The sequence below is a fragment of the Podarcis muralis genome, chromosome 12 (genome assembly GCF_964188315.1).
Source record: "Podarcis muralis chromosome 12, rPodMur119.hap1.1, whole genome shotgun sequence".
Lineage (NCBI taxonomy): Eukaryota > Metazoa > Chordata > Lepidosauria > Squamata > Lacertidae > Podarcis > Podarcis muralis.
Window position 1 is genome coordinate 25,966,878 of NC_135666.1, and position 17,674 is coordinate 25,984,551.

Sequence of the window (17,674 nt, forward strand, 5' to 3'; positions counted from 1 at the left end):
CTCTCGTGTCTCTTTCCAGTTAACCATAGTTTCCTCTTATGTCCAAACCCTAAACTGGTGGCTTATTGAAACAACCCAGAATCCTCTTTTATTGGGGCTGAGGCTTGCAGTTCCCTGCAATAATTTATTATTTATAAATTAATATAATTTATATTATTATTAATAATAATTTATTATTTATACCCCACCCATCTGGCTGGGCTTCCCTAAACAGGGCTTCCCTAAACAGGGCTGCCTTCTGATGTAGATGTGGTCATGCTGAGTGACTTCTGAGCAGGCCGTGTCAGACAGACTCTGAGAAATCTTAAATAAAGGGCAGGGAGGGCAGAACCATGGACAGCTCCCAATGGGTCCTTCTGGTTTGTGCCTTCCCTCATATTGCTGCCAGAGCAGAAAAGCTATAGTTGGCCACAGATCCCTTTGGTTTTTAGAGCAGTGGTGCCTGATTTTGTATCTGTTGACTTCTGCCTGGTCAGGAAGTTGGAGCACTCATATTCTAAGTCCAAGAACAAAGGTAGGGCAATATCTTCCGGGTGAAGCATACTTTATTCTCTGAGTCTTCCTCAGGGAATTGGTAACCCCTGGTGTCAGGTCCCATGAGAGGCAGCTTCATTAACCAAGATTTGAGGTTGTCTTGTTTTCCATCAGTCGTAGGAAGCAAAAGCTTCCAATCTCCTTATTGCTGCCCCAGGAGAGTGGGGCAGGAGTATGCAAGCCTGAGGTTTTCCTGTAGTCTTTCACATATATTTTTTTGAAAAACACCATAGTTTATTGTTAGTAACCAGAGTGGGCCAAGGATATGAAGTGTTCTAAAACTAAAGACAAAAACTTTGTTCTCAGTGCAGAAGGAATGGAGAGCCATTCTAGGAATTTGAAGAGGAGTGTTGCATGATCTGAGCAGTATGAGACATAATTGATTTTGGCAGCTGAGTTCTAGATAGAGGTGAAAGGGTAAAGGTGCTTCATTAAAACACAAACTTTCCCAGAGCATCTTTCATAAGAATAAAAATAAGGCAGTCGCTCCCTGACCACAGGCTTGCAATTTAAAGGGCCCAACACAAAAGTAAAATGGATGAGGAGGGAAGAGGAAAACAAGCAAACTGTAAAACAGCTTGAGAGGCAGAAATTGTGACTCTTGTGATTTCTTCAGCATTCTTGGTAGGGAATGTGTGGAGTCATGAAATCTGTTGAGGATCAAGGACTGGGCATATGAGCAATGGAGATACAAAGGTTTCACTAATTCTACCTATACAGGTGAATGGTTTTTCTATTTCAAAGCCACTCAGTCCCCCTTACATGTCCTGCATTGTTGATCAGTTTGCCCTATAATAAAGCTTGTATTTGTGATCAGGTTTAGTCATTAGATCATATGCATGCCATGTCCATCGTTCTCCCCTTATTTCCAACTCTGCACTGCTCCATAAATTAAGCAATGTTCAGTTATTCATCTCTTGGCAATTCCAAGGGAATTGGGTCAGAATTTGGGGGTTCTTCAAGGCTCTGAAATAACCCTTCATAACAACCATTGGAGTTTATGGGAAAGCCCTGCTTAATGATATGTGGCAAATTGTTTGCCCTGGAGGAAGAAGTGGAATAAGGTCAAGCACGTTATATGAAACCCAGATGTGGTCCTTTTTCAGCAAGACTGTCAGAGGAAGCTGATACGGAATTCTAATAAGATTAGAGGTTGTTCCAGAGGTGATGTTGCTGGTTTTGAACTTCTAGTGTCCGTAGATATGCATTTAGTAACTTGGAACTGAAAATAAAAATGACTAATGCAAGAACAGTAGGTCTTGCCCAAGAAGCTGTCTTCTACTTAATCTGCAGTTTTTGTAAAATGATAAAATTATAACATTCCCCCCCCCAAAAAAATGGAATCACCAAAGAAGATTTTTCAGGTTTTGTATAGAGAACATTTCCGTGCTATCCTGTTTAATTTTCAAAAGGGGTTTTGTTTTTCAAGTTTCACCTCTGAACACATAGATTGACCTGTCATCAGGAGCAAGTCACAAATGATGGATTTCCAGCAACACTGATTAGCAGGAAATTGTACTTTTCTAGCAGGATAGAGTTGGTTATAATGATTTAACATCCATGCGTGGTTGTTTGTGAAAGCCTTTTTAGCATAGCCTGATTAAAAATTTATCTTTTCATAATGCAAAGGAATGTCTTGCAGCTCAACTGCTTCTCAATTTATGACTTGGGATGTTCTATCTAAAAAAGAATTGCTTGGCTTGAAAGTCTGACTTGGTATGTCAGAAGAAATGTGTTATATAAAATATTTAGCTTAAATTATGTTCCTGGTGTGATTGGACTTAGAAAGTGGGCCCATATTTATCTTAGCTGGTTCATGCCAGCTTTATAGACTGAAGATCAGTTCATTTAAGCACATGTAAACAGGTTCAAAGCTCACTGGGTGACCTTTGACCAGTCTCTGTCTTTCAGCCCAACCTCCCTAACAGGGTTATTGAGAGAATAAACTTTAATGAGAGCTACTTATGCCACTTTGAACTCCATGTGATAAATAAATGTAATAAATAAAATAATCTAAGGCCTGCACATGCCAGACTTCCATTGTCTTCTGTAGGCGAGGTACAAGAGAAGGAGTTTAATGCTCTTTCATCATAGGAAATGCATGAGAGGGCAAACTTCCAGTTTCTTCAATAGCAGTTATGCCCAAGACGGCTTGCTTTAAGTCTTGAGGCCTCTATTTTTCCAAGGCTTCCATTTAAAATCATTTAGTTTCATGAGCATGGTCATTCAGTAAAGGTTCAGAGAATTGTAGTTTAGAGAAAAACCCAAGTTATTTTTACAGAATTAGAGTTCCCTCCTAAGGTCTTTGTGGAGATGGAATAGTTATTAATTCAAAATGGTGGCCATGTCATGGATCTTGAGCAGGTTACTTTCTATGGCAGTTTTGAAAAGAGAGAAACAAAACCCAAAAGTCATGATATAAAGATACAGCTATATTCCTATGCAGAATTTCAACAAGTGCACTGTGGACAGCTTTAAAAGAGAGATTCCATGAAATTCATGGAGGACTGGGCTACCAATGGCTACTAACCCTGATGACTGTGCTCCACATCCACTGTCAGAGGCAGTATGCTTCTGAATATTTGCTGGAAACTGCAGGGAGAGAGGGCGCTCTTGAGCTCAGGTCCTGCTTTGGGGCCTGCCATGGTATCTATTTGGCCACTGGGAGAACAGGACACTGGACTAGATGGGACACTGACCTGATCCAGTAGGCTCTCCTTACGTTCTAATGTTATTCTTCCCATTTCCTTTGTAGTTTTACTGTAACCGTCTGTGTGGCTTTTGAAGGTCCAGGCATTTCAGAAAAAATAGGTAAGACTTTTTAACATCTGTTTAAAGATTGTGGTTTAAGATTAGCTGACTTTCTGTTGCCATAGTTAAACTTGCCTTCAATACCTGCCCTGTTAAGCTCCATTAGGGCCGAACTAGACACAACCTCAATTGTTGGTCAAAGAATCATAGAATTGCAGAGTTGGGAGGGAGCATGAGGGTCATCTAGCCCAACCCCCTCAAATGTGGGAATCTTTTGCCCAACGTGGGGCTTGAACCCACTGCCCTGAGTCTCACGCTCTGCTGACTGAGCTATGTGGGAGTTCTGTGTAAATAGCAGTCATGGGAAAACCTGAGCACCATGGGAAGGGGGAATTTCACTCAGCCTCTCCTTGCCACAGTCCTGACAAATATTGACTCTCCAAAGGTGCTGTTTTCATTAAAGGGAAGTCCCAGAGCACACACTGGGATTATTAACTTCGTGCCCAGTTGGGTTCTAGAAGTCATTGGGAATGCCCATGTAGGCATTCGGCCTCCTTGTACTAATCACATTCCTTGAACCTGAAAGAAACCAGATGGGTTGGGTTTTAGACAGTGTTATTTTTCTTTAAAAAAGAGGTGCCGGAACTCACCATGAACACCTCCCTTGTTCTCTTAGAATGGCAATGGCACCCACCAGAGAGGAGCCAGAATTGAGTTCCTATGAGTTCCCCATGAAGAAAAGCCCTGGTTTTACAAATGTAGGCACCATCTGTATTGTACAATTGAAGCAGCATCATACCACTTTAAGCAGTCACGGCTTTGCCCAAAGAACTCAGGGAACTGTAGTTTGTTAAGGGTGGTGAGAATTGTTGGGAGACCTCTGTTTCCCTCTCAGAACTACAATTCCCAGAGTTCCTTGGGAAAGGGCATTGCCTGGTCCCTGGCATTTACCTCATCATGCTGAGTGCTATTACCGTACTTGATTAAAACGTTTTACTTGAAAGAATATTGCTTGCATTTTTGTACAATATTTTGAAATGGTCAGTTTGTGCTGTAAGGACATAAGAAGTATCTGAACCATTTCCTTTTGGGAAACAGTCATTGGTCAACTGAACAAATGGTGAACTTCTGTCAGAAATACAGATGTTGATAAAACAAAAATAATAAGCTTTCTGTAAAAGCAGATCAGAATTCAAAGTGGAGCATCCAATTGACTGTTTTTATGATGTTTGGTTTGCTTACATCCTCTTTAGCTCTGAGAGCTGAACTCCAGCTAGATGTGTTAAAAGTGAAAGGAGCTGTTAAGCGTGCCCTCTTGCTTGATTACCATCAGTCCCAGCATGTCTTCCTCTTCACAATAGACAGGCAGAAGCGGCTCACTTGCAAGGACTTTGTGGTTTATCTCAGAGTAAGTTTTGCTCTTTGCTGTTTCCAGAAAATTATTGCTTTGGGAGCAATTCTTTCAGAATATAGTCACTATCTAGATGATTAAACTAGGACTATCAACAGAACTAATATAAGTACATCCCCACATTGTATGGGCAGATGTTTTTACAGATGTGGAAAGAGCTGTACTACCATATCAGAGGCAACTCTTATACTGTGAGCTTTCTATAGGTTAGCTCCCAAAAAATATATAAATGCTTTTATCTCACTGGTCTTTCTGATCTGGGGAAACAATTTGTTATCACTGGTTTTCTGAGAGCAGCTTTTCAGAAAGACTCAAAAAGAGACGCTATTGATTATGAACAAGTTGGAGTTATTTTGACAATTCAAATGATTAAGCAATCTGCTCAAGTGGGTTTGGGTGGCACCTTTGGGTTACCGACAAGGGAATGTTATAGGTAATGGTGGAGAATTTTTCAAAACCGATGCATGTGACTCCTTTCCTATGGAACACATCAACACTATTCCTTCCATAGGTCACATGTGTGCTGCTTCCATTTCAGCAAAGAGCTTGTGGGAACTGAGCTCTTTAGAAGTACAACATCATGGCAGACTACTGCTTTGAAATAGTTCTGGCTCTGCACAGATTAGCAACCTGCTTCTCAAGTGCAGATGTTGCAGAAGCAGTGTGTTTTGGAAACTTTGCTATAAGTGAGGTAACTTGCTCTTTGTCCTTTTTGGAGACTTTAGCTGCATTCGTCTGCAAACTTACCTAGCTGAAGTAAATCCAGTGGTCCTCACTTCTTAGTAGACAGTCATAGGATCAGGATATTAATTGCTTCATTGCTGAAACAAAGACTACACACACACACACACACACACACACACACACACAGTACATTAATGAAGTGCAACATAAGTGAAGAGTTTCTATGTGATTTCTCTCCCGCAGGATGAAACTGAATACCGAGATAAGTTGTCTCCAATCAGCATTAGTTTGAACTACAGCTTGGATGAATCCACCTTTTCAGATGGTTCAGCTGTGGACCCAATATTGAACTATTACCAAGAGAACTACATTGGGGAGCAGGTAGGGTCTTGCATGTGTATTTCTTATGCCTCCGAACAGCTAACGAAAGCTACCATGCTGTGTGGCATCTTTTATAAGCAGCTTTGTTCAGGGTTTCGGCATTCTTTCAGTGTGCGCAACAAGAGCTTAATTTGTTCATTATGGGGAGCTAATTGAACCAGACCTATCTGAAATTTCTCGAGCCTCTTTCAGCCTGTGTTTTTTCCTGAATGTTCTCATTCTCTTAGCCCTAGCTAACTGCAACAGCCTGTAAATCATATTCCTCGCAGCAATGAAAGAAAGATGTGCTCACTCTTTTAATATGCAGTAGGTTAACATGCCTTTACATATACAGCCAGTCACCACCGGCTCTTTGTATTGGAATCAGGGGTTTGGAAGCATCCAGCCTTTGCAGGGACTTATTTTTAATGGCTATCAAACAAGCATGAAGGAAGGGAAAGGAAATGGCTGGGATTCCTTTCAAGCAGAGCCCCTAACATGAGTGATGCATGTTTTGAACAATGCAGGCTTACATTCTTGTGGATTGTGGAGAAGACAACGTGTGCATTCCTGACTTGAAACTTTCCGCTGTGCCGTAAGTTTGAGCAAATAAACTTGTGTTTTGCACTTAATGAAATAAAGGTGTTCATTTAAAAAACAAAAAACTGCTTGTGGGCAGGGGGTGGGGACGAGAAACCCACCAAGATTGCCCCATCCGATAGGAAGCAGATATTTCAACTATTGAATGCCGATATGAGCTTTTAAGGGTTTTTTTTACAGCCGCTAAATGTGTAGCTTCAAAGGTTTGTCACATCTAAACACAAAACGAAGCAAAGCCACTTCTTTAACAGCTCTGCTTGCTCAGATTTTGCTTATTTCAGCAAAAAATGTTTCGGACATTCTTCCTGAGCAAAGCCATGGGTAATTGGTTTTGTTCAAGGCTGCAGCCTTCTCTTCTGGCAACAGTGCTGAAAGGGTACTGTTACAGAGAAGCATGTCTGGATCGAGGATGGGAGTGGGGGGAAAACCCTGCATCCTCAGGGCATTCCTTGAAAGCAATTCTAGTCTAACATGGTGCATCCTTTTTTCCCAAAGTACACCTTTGCAGTGCAGTAAAGGCCAGCAACTTGGATGGCTTTAAGAGAGGATTAGACAAATTCATGGAGGGGAGAGGGCTATCAGTGACTACTAGCCATGATGGCCAGGCTCTGCCTCCAGGGGATGTGGCGCTGTGGTCTAAACCACTGAGCCTCTTGGGCTTGCTGATCAGAAGGTCAGCAGTTCGAATCCCTGCATCGGGGTGAGCTTCCGTTGCTCTGTCCCAGCTCCTGCCAACCTAGCAGTTCAAAAGCACACAGGTGCAAGTAGGTACCCCTCCAGCAGGAAGGTAAACAGCATTTCTGTGCGCTCTGGTTTCCATCTGTTGTGCCAGAAGCAGTTTAGTCATGCTGGCCACATGACCCGGAAAGCTGTCTGTGGACAAACGCTGGCTCCCTTGGCCTGAAAGCGAGATGAGCGCCACAACCCCATAGTCGCCTTTGGCTGGACTTAACCATCCAGGAGTCCTTTACCTTTACCTTTACCTTTACCTTTGCTCTACCTCCACAGTTGGACACCGTAATGCTTCCGATTACCAGTTGCTGGAAACCACAGGAGGGGAGAGTGCTGTTGTGTTCATATCCTGCTCCCTGGTTTCCCATAGGCATCCGACTGGCCACTATGAGAAGAGGTTGCTGGACTAGATGGGCCATTGGCCTGACCCAGCAGGCTTTTCTTATGTCATTATGTCCACCCTAATTGAAAGTCACAAGTGAAAGGAAATGTGCAGCTTGGCAATAATGACGCAGGAATGACTCCTCACATCAGCTGAAGAGATGGTTCTTCTGGATCTCAGTTTGCTGAGAAATTGGCACTGTTGTGTATTTTGAAAACCTGTTATGAAAATGAGTTTTCTTTCTTACAGGGATAGAGATCAGATAATAATTGGGGAGGAAAACTGTGTCACGCTTATGATCAACTCAAGAAACGAAGGCGAAGGTGCCTATGAGGCTGAGCTCCATATTAAGATACCCCCTGAGGCAGATTACACCGGTGTCGAGCGTAACAGCAAGGTAACATGTATTCCTTTTCTCTAGCAGAGGCTGCATAGCAGAAACCTATACAGGCACTTTGCGGGAGGAAAGCAATGGCAGTCATAGATATTATATTTATTTGAACCAAGTGGGATAGCAGGCCCTGAAAAATAATATTTTTTAATTAACAAAATTATTCACACAAAGATGTATAGTAGCCTCCCCCAATATGGTGCCCTCTATCACCCTGACCATTGGCCATGCTGGCAGGGGCTGATGGGATTTGTAGTCCCACATCACCTGGAGGATACCAGGCAAGGGAAGGCTGGTTATTGTAATGTTGTTCAGCAGTGGAGCTAGAACTGAGCTGGCCGTAGTTTGTTTTAGTTGAAAAGTTTAGAGGCACTTTTGGAGGAGCCGAGATGAAATTCTATCCCCTAAATACACAGACAATTCATGTGCTCACTACAGGGCAGCATATATCAATTCATCTGACTACAAAGCCTGCAAGCTGATACAGCATGAACTTTATTTTAGATAGTTCAAAGCATGACACGCCTCCCCTCCCCGCAAGGAACCAAGGTGTGCCAAGTTAATTTCCTTTCGAGAATCAAATATTTTTCTTGTGTTGAAAATAACTTCCTGCTCCTCTTCTTTAGCCTGTTCTACTGATGCAAAACTCACTGAAGGGGGTAAGAAAGATCTGTCTGTAACTGTTGACAAGAAAGGAACTGTGCTATTCTTAGAGGCTATATTTTTAAATTAAACAAAGCTTTGTCTTGTATTTGTAGACTCTTCTCTAAAAATAATATTTAAAAACCTGACCCTTTTGCTACCAGATGTGTTTTGGTGTTCTGTCCAGTCTTTTGTGCAGTTGTGAAGGTCACAGCATGAAGCTTTATTATTGTATTATGAGGGTGTAAGTTGTTGAGGCAGGTATGTTAGAATCAGCATTGGAAATGTGTTTAAGATGTCAATCAATCAATCAATCAATCAATCTCCTTTATTGGCATAGAAAAAGTGCATCATATACATGGATCATAACACAACACAGTTAATGAAACATAGTAGGAGTTACTTTAGGATAAAATTGTCCAGACAACGTGAAGTACAGAAATGGCTCTTAGGACCGATGGTGACATAATTTCATGCTGTCACTCAAAAAGTGTTTAAGATGTTTTAGAGATGTTACTAGTGTTTTATCACTTGTTGTTTGTCACCCAGGGCATCTTTAAGAGGAAGGGCAGGTTATAAATTTAACGAATATTTAAATAGTAAGAACAACAACAACTGTTGTGGCTAGACAAATCTGTGTCAAAGCAGAAACTCAGTGTAGCAGAGGATTTTCATTTGTTTGTGTGGTTTTTTCTCATTTGGGGAATAAACGTTTAGCTGCTAGCTGGGGGCGGGGGGCGGAAATCAGCTTAATTAGAGCTGCCGCCACCACCCTGGGAGGGGATGCGAGAGAAAGAAATACCAGTTTCCATGTCTTAAATGCACTCACACCAGGAGCAGGTGTCCTTGATGCTATTGGCACTTAATTCCATGTAACTTTCCGTGCCAGAGCTGGGTGTTAGAATGTCAACAGCTAACACTCAGGCCATTAATATCCGGGCCTTTGGGGAAATCATTTGTGGCCAGTGATTAATCATCATCACATAGGCAGCTCTGCCAGTTTTAAAGCCTACACAGCTTCATTCATCCAGGAGTTCTGCTAGGTTGCCTATTTTCATCCACATTCCTCTCGTTTCCACTTGAAACCAGATCCAGGTTGCACTGGTGCTGATGTTAATTGGTCAGGTTTTGCTACTGTTCAGAGCGGTAAAAATAAGCCATGTGTTCCTACAAAAGGGAAAATAAAGTCATTCCTAGTATGTAGTAAAAGGCTAGTGTGGCTAAATATTTGGAGGTGTTAATGGATTAGCATATGTGACATGGGAACTGCCAATAGAACATGTGTCAGTTGTTCTCCTTTGCAAATACCCAGGTCTTTATTCTCCGATACAAGAATAATTTCTCCAGTACAATTTCTGCAATCTTGCTGTCCTTTGAGCTAAGCGGGTTTAAAATATGGGGAGGAACTGAGCTTTATCCATTAGGTCAGTGGTGTGATGCTTCTTGGGTATGCCTTGTTTTCATTAATAGAGATAAGGAACAAAGGGCAAGCAGAAAAATACTGTGAAGAAAACACACAAAAGACTAACGCATGCTACCAAGTCTTACAGAGACTTCATATTCATGCATGAGGCATAAGGGTCACCTGGGCAGTTCTGTGTAAGGGGTCCTTGGATGGTCAAGAAGGGTGATGAATAGGGTTGGGATGGGCAACTTCTGGTCCTCCAGATATTACTGGACTGCAAGTCCCATCATCCCTGATGATTGGCCATGCTGGCTGAGGCTGGTGGGCATTGGAGTCCAACAACATCAGAAAGAACACAGGTGGAAAGGGCCTCGTGTGCTGTGGCACCAGTGTTCTTTGAAACTCACTCCGTCTTGAAGGACATTGGAGAAGCTTTCATGGACACCACACACAGACCACAGCCAAGTATACCATTCTACCTGTTCCATTGGCTACAACAGACTGCTTCTTTCAAGTCTAATTTCGGTGGTGGGTGAGATCCTGTGGGTGCCAGGAATGGCCTCTCTGGGCACATGTGTGCTCCCAGGAGCCACATTGGTGATCCCTGCCAGGAACTAGTTTCCTACTTAAAGATAAAGTAACTGGCTGTTATGTAAAGCATAGGATTCCTCACATTTCTGAGCTACTGTATGTAAAAGTACAATCACTGGGACATGCACAGTACCTCATGTTTTTCAGAAGTTCTGCCGTATACATTCCTCATAAGATTTTATTTCTCTAGCTAACGATGCCAACGAATTAAGGCAAAGAAAGACAAATAAGTCTGTTTTTTCTTTTGTTCAAGCCCCTATTATGCAACTTCTCCTGTCTTACAGCTCCCTGTTCTTTCTCCCTCTGTTCCCTTATGTTTATACAGATGACCTGGCTAGAGAAAGGAGGCCAGAGATAATAATACACAGAAAGATCAGAAGTGTCTTTAGTTTAAAAAAAGAAAAAGAAGAGCACCATCAAAGCAACAAAAAGTAGCCTGGGATATGGGGTGGATAGAACACAGGGCTGAAAGTCAGAACACAGGGGTGGCAGGACCCTAACTTCACAATCCTTGGATGCATTCACAGTACTTAAATTATTGCATTTTTACAGCTAGATGTGCCCTCAACACTTTTGGAGCATCCATCAGCAGCAGATTTCTCCGGGTGATTGAGAAAAACAAAGAAGTGCACAATTCTTTAGTAGAGTGCTAATTACTTCTGTTCTCTTGGGCAGAAATAAGTTGAGTCCTTTCAGAAAGCGAAGACAGATGTGACAATTTAAGAGCAGCCAAAGAGGTTCATTGGTGTTTCCCTTCCAAGGCAGGCCCCAGTAAGAAAATTAAAACAGTTGTGTTTATCTTCAGAGAGCTTCGATTTGAATGGGGATAACCTGTTGGTTACAGGTAGCCTATTGGTTAGTGCCTGTGACGTCACCACATGCCCGGGGTTGGGAACCATTTTTCAGCCGAAGGGTTGCATTCTGTTGGAGGATGCCTTCCATGGGTTGCATGCCTATGGGCTGAAGCCAAACATGGGCATCACCAGAGGCAGAAGTGGGCAGTGCAATGTACCATACTTTCCCATGTATTCCATGATTTTTTACTCTAAATTAATGTTTAAAAATGGGGGTTGTCTTATACATAGATAGTGCATAGGCGGACGGGTGATTGGTTGCAGCTACGAGCTGCAGCTTGTCAGCGGTGATTTGGTGGGTGATTGGTGGCTGCGGGAAAGGCTGCTGTGGATTGGCTGCTGCTGCGGTAAGTGGGTGGTTGATTTGTTGGTGTGGCAATGGCTGCTGTGGATTGGCTGCTGCTGCAACAATTGGACGTGGTGAACAGGCAGGCGCTTGTTTGCTTTTGCAACACGAGTGATTGTCAGTGTTTATCTGTCGGGTTAGTGATTTTCTGCATTCCCCCAAATAAAGCTCAACAACTTCAGCCATCTCCCCCTATTTTCTTAAATTTGAGTCCCCAAATTTACAATATTTACAAATATACACGGAAAATATGGTATGTGGCTGTTGCCTTTTGCACAGTAGCCATGCAAAAGCCAGAGGTTTCTACATACCAGGTGCGGGATGGCCTGGGCTGAGGTTCCCTAACACCTGTTACATGCCTTTCCTCCTCCAAATCCAGGAACCGTTTGACAACTGCTCTTTAAATGTTTGTGAGTGCCTTCTGTAAGGTGATGTACGCATCAGGAGTGAGCGACATTTTTGCTACTGAGGGCTGCGTACCCTCAAAGGAGAACTGTCTGGGGGCAGAGCCATGGCAGGCAGGGCTGGTCTCCCACAAATGCTTTCTCTCTTAAGATCATCATTACAGCACACTCTTTGACTCCCACACCTGCCGTGATCCATCCATCCATTTGCACACACATCAATTGCGCACATACACAAACCCACAAAAGGGACATTTTTGGATGCCTTTTTGACACACAGATCCAAGTTGAATTCACACTTTCGAAGAGCCCAACTCTCCCTGCCTGTGTGTAGACAAGTGAGGCTATGGGACCAGAATCTGTGAAAGTCCATCTTAAATGAAAGGCACCATTCACTATCTTTCCTTCTTGAGGGCTGCTAGGGGCCTGAGAAGCTGCCAAGTCAGATGTTTGGTCTTATCTAACTCAGTACTGTTGACGCTGACTATCAGCAACTCTCCAGGGTTTGAGGCAGGCATCTTTCTGATCCCTGTCTGGAATTGCATACCTTCCAAGTGCCCCGTTCAAAATGGGACATCCCATTCTTTCATGCGAGATCTCGGCAGCCATTTTGGATGTTGTAATCTTGCGCGCTCTCATGGTGCGCTCCCCTCAAAAAAGCGCTTTTGGGGGAGGGGCAAGAGCAATGTGCGGGTCATGTGACTCACCTGGGAGCACGTCCTGGAAGACACATGTCCCAATTTGGGGCTTGAAAAAGTTGGACAGTACGGAATTGTCAGGGGTTGAACCTATGACCTTCTGCGTGCAAAGTAGTTTCTCCACCACTGAGCTATGTCCCTTATGAAATACTAAAACCCCAATATGGAGACCACTAACTGTTTCACATGATACACATAACATTTGAAAGATTCTTATTCCCTGCACTGGCCCAGAGACATGCAGACTCTGCAATCTAGCATTGTGTATCCACCATCTGGGGATGGTGGCTGTGTTGATTTGCAAGTGTGGCATGTATAGACAACAGCACCCAGCAGGGGTAAGAAACTTTTATTTAATTGTTATGCCCACTGCATGGAGAACATGCTCTGACAGTCTCCCCAAAGGGGAACCTTCCATTTCAATCAGAAGCACAAACATCACCACTGAAATTAATATGGAAGTGAAAAAGGTACTTATCCTACTGCCATTGGAAAAGGTAAATTATTCTCACCCACTTCTGCAAAGCTCTTGGGCACGGCAAACAATTTATTTTGTCCTAAAGCTCAACTCCGTTGCAATAGTTGTACACAGACAATGCAACTTTGCTAGCAACTTGGCTTCACTCCGTAGATATTTTCTCTTCGAATCTGTAGTGAAAGAGCAGATAATGCAAAAAATAAATATGTAAATCTTATTTTTCCTTCCAAAAAAGAAAAGACAGATATATTATTTAATTCTCTTCAAAGTGTCAAGCCTTCCTTAAGCATGAATGAAAGATTGGGCCTCTGTGCAGGTGTTTGAAATCAGGAGTAATCTTGCCATCTAAAAGCCATTCATTTTGCCAACAGGATACATTCTGGATTGACCCTTGACCTCCCTGCTGGTGTTCTTTTGTTACAGGCCTTGCGCGTGCTGAGCTGCGATTACAAGATGGAAAATGAAACTAGAATGGTGATTTGTGACCTTGGGAACCCCATGGCAGCTGGAACAAATGTAAGACAACACCAGAAACGTTTGCTGATTTTTATCAAATTGAATTGTTTGGGGGAGTTAATGGAAAACTGCCTCAATTAGGGGAATTTGTGTCAATAAGAAGCAGCTTAAAAAATAGATATATTTGGCCAGGAAATGGTTCGTATAATAGAAGACAGCATTACATTATATTTTAAAAAAGATAATAGTCTGATTGGTTAACTTATTTATGAACCAGGCCACAATCCATTTGAAGTAATCAGCTCATATTCTGGCAAATTAATTGTACCTGAGTACTTAAGTGCACACTTGTCTGATTGCTTTCACTGAGATTTAGACTCCAGTCCTATCCATTTGCCTGATAATAAACCCATTGAACTCTAAGCCTCACTTAATACTGTACATTGTATAATCCTTGACAATGCAATCCTTTACATGTCTATTCAGAAGACATGTGAAAAATGGCACTGTCAAGGATTATTCCAACATACTCTGGCTTACATCACTTCTGAACAATTACTGAATGTAGGTACATACATCTGATTCGGAAAGGAATGTCTCCACTAAGGACAATTCACTTGAGAATTTCCACGGTCTGATTATATTATTTGTTTTGTGATGGGTGGAAACACTAAAATACGTTACTCTTGATTGTTATCATGGTTTTGTTGACATCAGAGTCATCTGAATCACAACTAACATTAGAAGTGCATTTATTTGCAAACAAAAATATGAGTGGAAAAAGCAGCAATTGCTGGTACCCCCTTGGTATTTTCTGTGATGGGATGGACTTTAAGATCATTATATATGACTGTTGTTGATGTTGTTGTTGTTGTTGTTTTGCTTGAAATGCCAGGGGATATATAGATAATTCAAGCAAACTTAATTGCATGTGTTAAAACATGAAAGTGTGTTCACCTATATTTATGGCATTGGGGGAAAATCTATTGATGGATAAGTTCCAGAGAACTGATTATTGGGTTGATTGGAACAGGTCCCCTATGAGGATGGGGTTTTTGTCAATTAAAAAATAGGTGTGTAGGGGGTGGGGAGATGATAGAAGTGTGCAAAGTTTTTACGCCTTCTCTCATAGTGCTGGAACCTGCAGCTATCCTATGTTGGAAGACTCAGGGCAGCCAAAAGAAGTGTTTCTCCACACAGAGCATAGCTAAACTGTTGAATTAACTGCAGACGCTGTAACAACGGCCACCAAATTGGACAGCTTTAAAAGGGGGATAATGAAAATTCATGTAGGATAAAGGCTATTAATTGTCATTAGTCCTGATGGCTGTTTACCACATTCACTGTTGTGGGCAGTGTGCCTCTGAATAACGCTTGCTGGGAATTGCAAATTGAAATACTTTATTGTCACTTGTACAACTTGTATATAGTGAGATTACACAAGCCCCCCCCCAGCTCTCTAAGTCTTAATCCCCCTCGTTTACTGACACACACACACCAAACCCGAAAGTCACTTGCCCTGTTGTTATCTTATCATTCAGCAGCCTAACAGCCCACAGATAGAACAGTGTTTCCCAACCAGTGTTCCGCGGCACACTAGTGTGCCGCGAGACGTTGCCTGGTGTGCCGTGGGAGGGAGGCGGGCGAGTCAGGCGGTGAGAGGCGGGGCGGCGGCGGCGAGGAGAGGCCGCCCAGCGCGGGGCTCTCCCCGTCTGCCTGCCTGGCTGCCTGCGTGGCGCTGACGTCACGGGGCTGTAACGTGCCCCACATAGGCACACGCGGGGCAGCGAGCGAGCTCCCTCCCACATCCCATCGCCGGCTCTGCACCAGGCGGTAGAGCTCGGCGAAGTCGCCGCGCTGGAAGGCCAGCAGCGCGCGCGCCTTGGCCAGGCTCTCGCCCGCCTGCGCCTCCAGGCACGGCGCCTCGGCGTCGGGCGGCAGCGAGCCCAGGAAGCGGCCCAGCCGGCCGGGGTCGCCCGCCTGCAGCAGCGCCTCGCACCCGCACGAGACCTGCTCCGCCGAGAAGCGCGGCGAGCGCGGAGGATCGGGCGTGGCAGAGGCCAGCCCCGCGCTTGGAGAGGACGCAGCAGCCGTCGCCAAACCCGATCCTCCTCCTCCTGCTCCGCCGCCGTCCTCTGGCTCTCGGCCGGGAGGAGCCTGCGGCGACGGGGCGGGCGCCGAAGTTGGCGCGCCTCCTCGGCAGCGCCTTCGTCCTCCTCCTCCTGCCTCTGCTCTCCTCCGGCGGCGGGGGCGCGCCGCCCTCCCCGGCCGGGGGGCTCGGCGGGGCCCGCGGGGAAGGAGGCCATGTTCGCAGCGCGCGGGATCGCGGCCCCCCTCGCCCGCCTCCGGCCCACTCCCCTCCCCCTGCGCGCTGCCCTAGCTGTGCGGGTCTCCTCCCCCTGCACCGCCGTCCCCTTTCCACATCCTAGGAGCCGCGGTCCGCCTACCGCCCCCGGGCCGCGGCGCGGCTCCCAGCCCGGGCTGGCCTCCGCCTCCTGGGACGCGCGCCCACCCCCGCGGCCCCCCAAACTTCGGAGCAACTCTCCAGACGCTCCTCCCCCGCCTCGGTCTCCCTCCTTTCCACTTCTCTTCCCCCCTTCCTTCCCTCTTTCTTTCTCTTTCTCTCCCACCCGCCTTTCCTTCTATTAACTTTCCTTTCCCCTCCCTTCGTCCTTCCTACTTTTACTCCTGGGCTCCTCCCCCCTTTGCGCAGCCACAAATCAATCTCTCTCTCTTTTTTCCCCTCTCTCTCTTCTTTGCTCAGACGCAAAAAAGCGCCGCTTTTTGGAAATCCGGACTGCTGTCCCCGCTGAAACGATACTTTGAAAAAGGAAGAACCCACTGGCTCTTATTTCTGTTTAAAGCAGTAGATCCCGAACTCTTTTGGCCCACTGCCCCCTTGGTTCCACATCCCCCAGTGTCCCCTATGCTTACTCTATAGAAAGCATTACAGGGGTTAACGTGGCTCGCTAAGGAAGATATTAATAGAATTCTGCATTTGGGGGGAGACCCTAACAGTCATCTACCATTACCTTCTATGCTGTTACTATTTTTTATTTTTTTTTTACATAAGTAAAAAGTGACCTTTCCCCATCTGGCATGGTGGTGTGCCTCGAGATTTTTTTCATGAAACAAGTGTGCCTTTGCCCAAAAAAGGTTGGGAAACACTGAGATAGAAGCTGTTCTTTACCTTCTTGGTGCGACTAATCATGCTTCTATATCTTCTGCCTGAGGGCAGGAGATCAAGAAAGTGCCAGCCAGGGTGTGAATCATCCCTGAGAATTTTCCTCACTCTCCTGAGGCAACGTTCTTCCGCTATTTCATCCAGCAGATTCACGGGACAGCCCATAATATCTTGTGCTGTATTCACCACCCACTGTAAGCACTTCCTATCAGTATATGTCAAACCAGTGTACCACACCGTGATGCAGTATGAAAGGACACTTTCTATTGTTGACCGGTAGAAGGAGATCATCAGATGTTGATTGACATCGTTCTTCCGCAATACTCTGAGGAGATGGAGTCTCTGTTGGGCTTTCTTAACCACCTGGGTTGTATTTATTTACCAAGTAAGGTCTTCACTGAGATAAACTCCTAGGAATTTAAAGGAAGATTTAAATGGGGGAGAGTGCTGTTGTATTCGGGTCCTGATATCAGGCTTTCCATAATTATATGGTTGATTACTGCAATAACAGGATGCTGGACTAAATGGGCCTTTGATCTGACCCCAAAGGGCTCTTTTTATGTTCCCACTTACTAAACTGAGTAAAACGCTGTGCGTTAGTCTCTGTGGAGTTTTATTGGTGGCATATGTGAACCTCATTTGCCTCTTATTACCAGGAGTGTCAAGGACCAAAAGCCACCTTTAAAAACTGTTGCCACACAGAGGCGTCATCTGCTACTCATTAGTACCTTACAACAGGAGTGTAATTTTGTTCTATGTAAAGTCTCAAAG

The 17,674-nt window shown here is 44.4% G+C and overlaps 1 protein-coding gene across 3 annotated transcripts in view; it reads left to right on the plus strand.

Moving 5' to 3' along the window:
• The window catches only part of ITGA8 (integrin subunit alpha 8), a 119,647-nt gene that overhangs the window by 60,039 nt on the left and 41,934 nt on the right, over nt 1-17,674 (plus strand). For all 3 annotated transcript variants that reach the window (XM_028751564.2, XM_028751565.2, XM_028751566.2), the window contains exons 16-21: nt 3,290-3,345; nt 4,539-4,693; nt 5,624-5,761; nt 6,268-6,335; nt 7,704-7,851; nt 13,687-13,779. In XM_028751564.2, coding sequence (XP_028607397.2) covers nt 3,290-3,345; nt 4,539-4,693; nt 5,624-5,761; nt 6,268-6,335; nt 7,704-7,851; nt 13,687-13,779 — 658 coding nt within the window. The remainder of the gene's footprint in view (nt 1-3,289; nt 3,346-4,538; nt 4,694-5,623; nt 5,762-6,267; nt 6,336-7,703; nt 7,852-13,686; nt 13,780-17,674) is intronic.